Here is a 1,684-nt window from a genome sequence, read left to right as displayed (position 1 = left end):
GTACCGGGCGGAGCCCAAAAAAAATCCTCTTTCTTAGTATCACTCTCGAGATCTTGAAGCTTTGATTATAAAAAGAGAAAACTCGAAGGTCATTTTCTTTTTCTTCAAATGGGTCTTGATGATTCATGCAACACAGGTCTTGTTCTTGGTTTAGGCCTCTCACCAACGCCTAATAACTACAATCATGTTATCAAGAAATCTTCCGCAACGGTTGACCACCGTCTCGATCCGTCGTTGACTCTAAGCCTCTCCGGTGAGAGCTACAAGACCATGACGGTTGAGATGACCGTTGCCGGTGCCGGAGATCAGATTTGTCGACAGACCTCGTCCCACAGCGGAATCTCATCTTTCTCGAGCGGAAGGATAAAGAGAGAAAGAGAAATCTGCCACGGCGACGACCAAGAAGAGGCGGGGGATACGACGGAGAGAGTGGTGTGTTCGAGAGTGAGTGATGATCATGAAGATGAAGAAGGTGTTAGTGCTCGTAAAAAGCTTCGACTCACTAAACAACAATCCGCTCTTCTTGAAGAAAGCTTCAAACTTCATAGCACTCTTAATCCCGTATGATATAGTTTAATTATTTCCTTAATTTAATCTAATCGATGTCTATTTTTTTAATCGATATCTTCTTATTTGCGTCGATCATATCCTAATTATTTGTTTTTAAATTTACAGAAGCAAAAACAAGCTCTTGCGAGACAGCTGAATCTAAGGCCTAGACAAGTTGAAGTGTGGTTCCAAAACAGAAGAGCTAGGTAAATTAAAATGATTTAAATTATAAGAAATTAGTTCATATATAATTACTTTTCCTTCCCATTTTTTTTATTCCTTTTTTAAAAAAATTGGGCAGGACAAAACTAAAGCAGACAGAAGTGGATTGTGAGTTATTGAAAAAATGTTGTGAGACTTTAACGGATGAGAATAGAAGGCTTCAAAAAGAGCTTCAAGATCTTAAGGCTTTAAAAATGCCTCCACCTTTTTACATGCATATGCCGGCGGCAACTTTGACGATGTGCCCTTCTTGTGAGAGAATCGGCGGTAGTGTTGGTGCTGGAGGAGGAGGCGGTGGAGGTACGGTGGCGGTTGATGGAGGAACGGCTAAGGGAGCTTTCTCCATCGTCACAAAACCTCTCTTCTACAACCCTTTCGCTAATCCTTCTGCAGCTTGTTAATTACTTACTCATTAATTTGCTTATTTATCCAATTAGAAATTAGTTAGAAGGTAAATCCCAGGGACAAAAGACTAAGTTAAAATTGGGGGAAAATGGGGTATAGTCAGAGTCTTCAACGATTCCACTTTATTTTTCGGTGGGATTGTTGGTTGATGAAGAAAAAAAAATAGTTTGTAATTATAGCTTTCAATTTGTAGAGACAAAGAAGAAGATAATAGTACTACTAATTCATCTTCTGTTGTTCTTTTTCAATTTTTAAAATTATAATATAATATTGCTTGTAAAACATGAAATAATTATATTTAATAAATTTTGTATAATTATACAATGGTTTATTACGTCTTCCTTAACAAATGATTGTTCATTCATGCGAATATACTATTGGTTATTAATATTTTTTTATCTTAAGCTTATAATTAAATATGGGTTCTAATTTTGGTTCACACTTAGACACTTTGCCCCTTCCTTTTCAATGCGTTTGTTGATTGATTCTTTGATTATTATAGGCAGAT

The 1,684-nt window shown here is 36.9% G+C and overlaps 1 protein-coding gene across 1 annotated transcript; it reads left to right on the top strand.

Moving 5' to 3' along the window:
- Positions 1-22: 22 nt before the first annotated feature.
- LOC18030099 (homeobox-leucine zipper protein HAT22) lies at positions 23-1,405 on the top strand. The gene is made up of 3 exons (XM_006411789.2): positions 23-561; positions 676-755; positions 851-1,405. The coding sequence occupies exons 1-3, from the start codon at positions 109-111 to the stop codon at positions 1,170-1,172; spliced, it is 855 nt and encodes a 284-aa protein (XP_006411852.1). The 5' UTR covers positions 23-108; the 3' UTR covers positions 1,173-1,405.
- The last annotated feature ends 279 nt before the right edge of the window (positions 1,406-1,684 follow it).

Source organism: Eutrema salsugineum, unplaced genomic scaffold, assembly GCF_000478725.1.
Source record: "Eutrema salsugineum unplaced genomic scaffold, Eutsalg1_0 scaffold_1, whole genome shotgun sequence".
NCBI lineage: Eukaryota > Viridiplantae > Streptophyta > Magnoliopsida > Brassicales > Brassicaceae > Eutrema > Eutrema salsugineum.
Note: the sequence above shows the minus strand (reverse complement) of the source record. Positions and strands in the feature narration are given on the sequence as shown.

Excerpts from the sequence above, each read along its gene's own strand:
- LOC18030099 (XM_006411789.2), top strand. The coding sequence starts at position 109 with ATGGGTCTTGATGATTCATGCAACACAGGTCTTGTTCTTGGTTTAGGC. Across the intron at positions 562-675 it reads TTCATAGCACTCTTAATCCC|AAGCAAAAACAAGCTCTTGC; the intron begins GTATGATATAGT and ends TTAAATTTACAG. Across the intron at positions 756-850 it reads TTCCAAAACAGAAGAGCTAG|GACAAAACTAAAGCAGACAG; the intron begins GTAAATTAAAAT and ends AAAATTGGGCAG.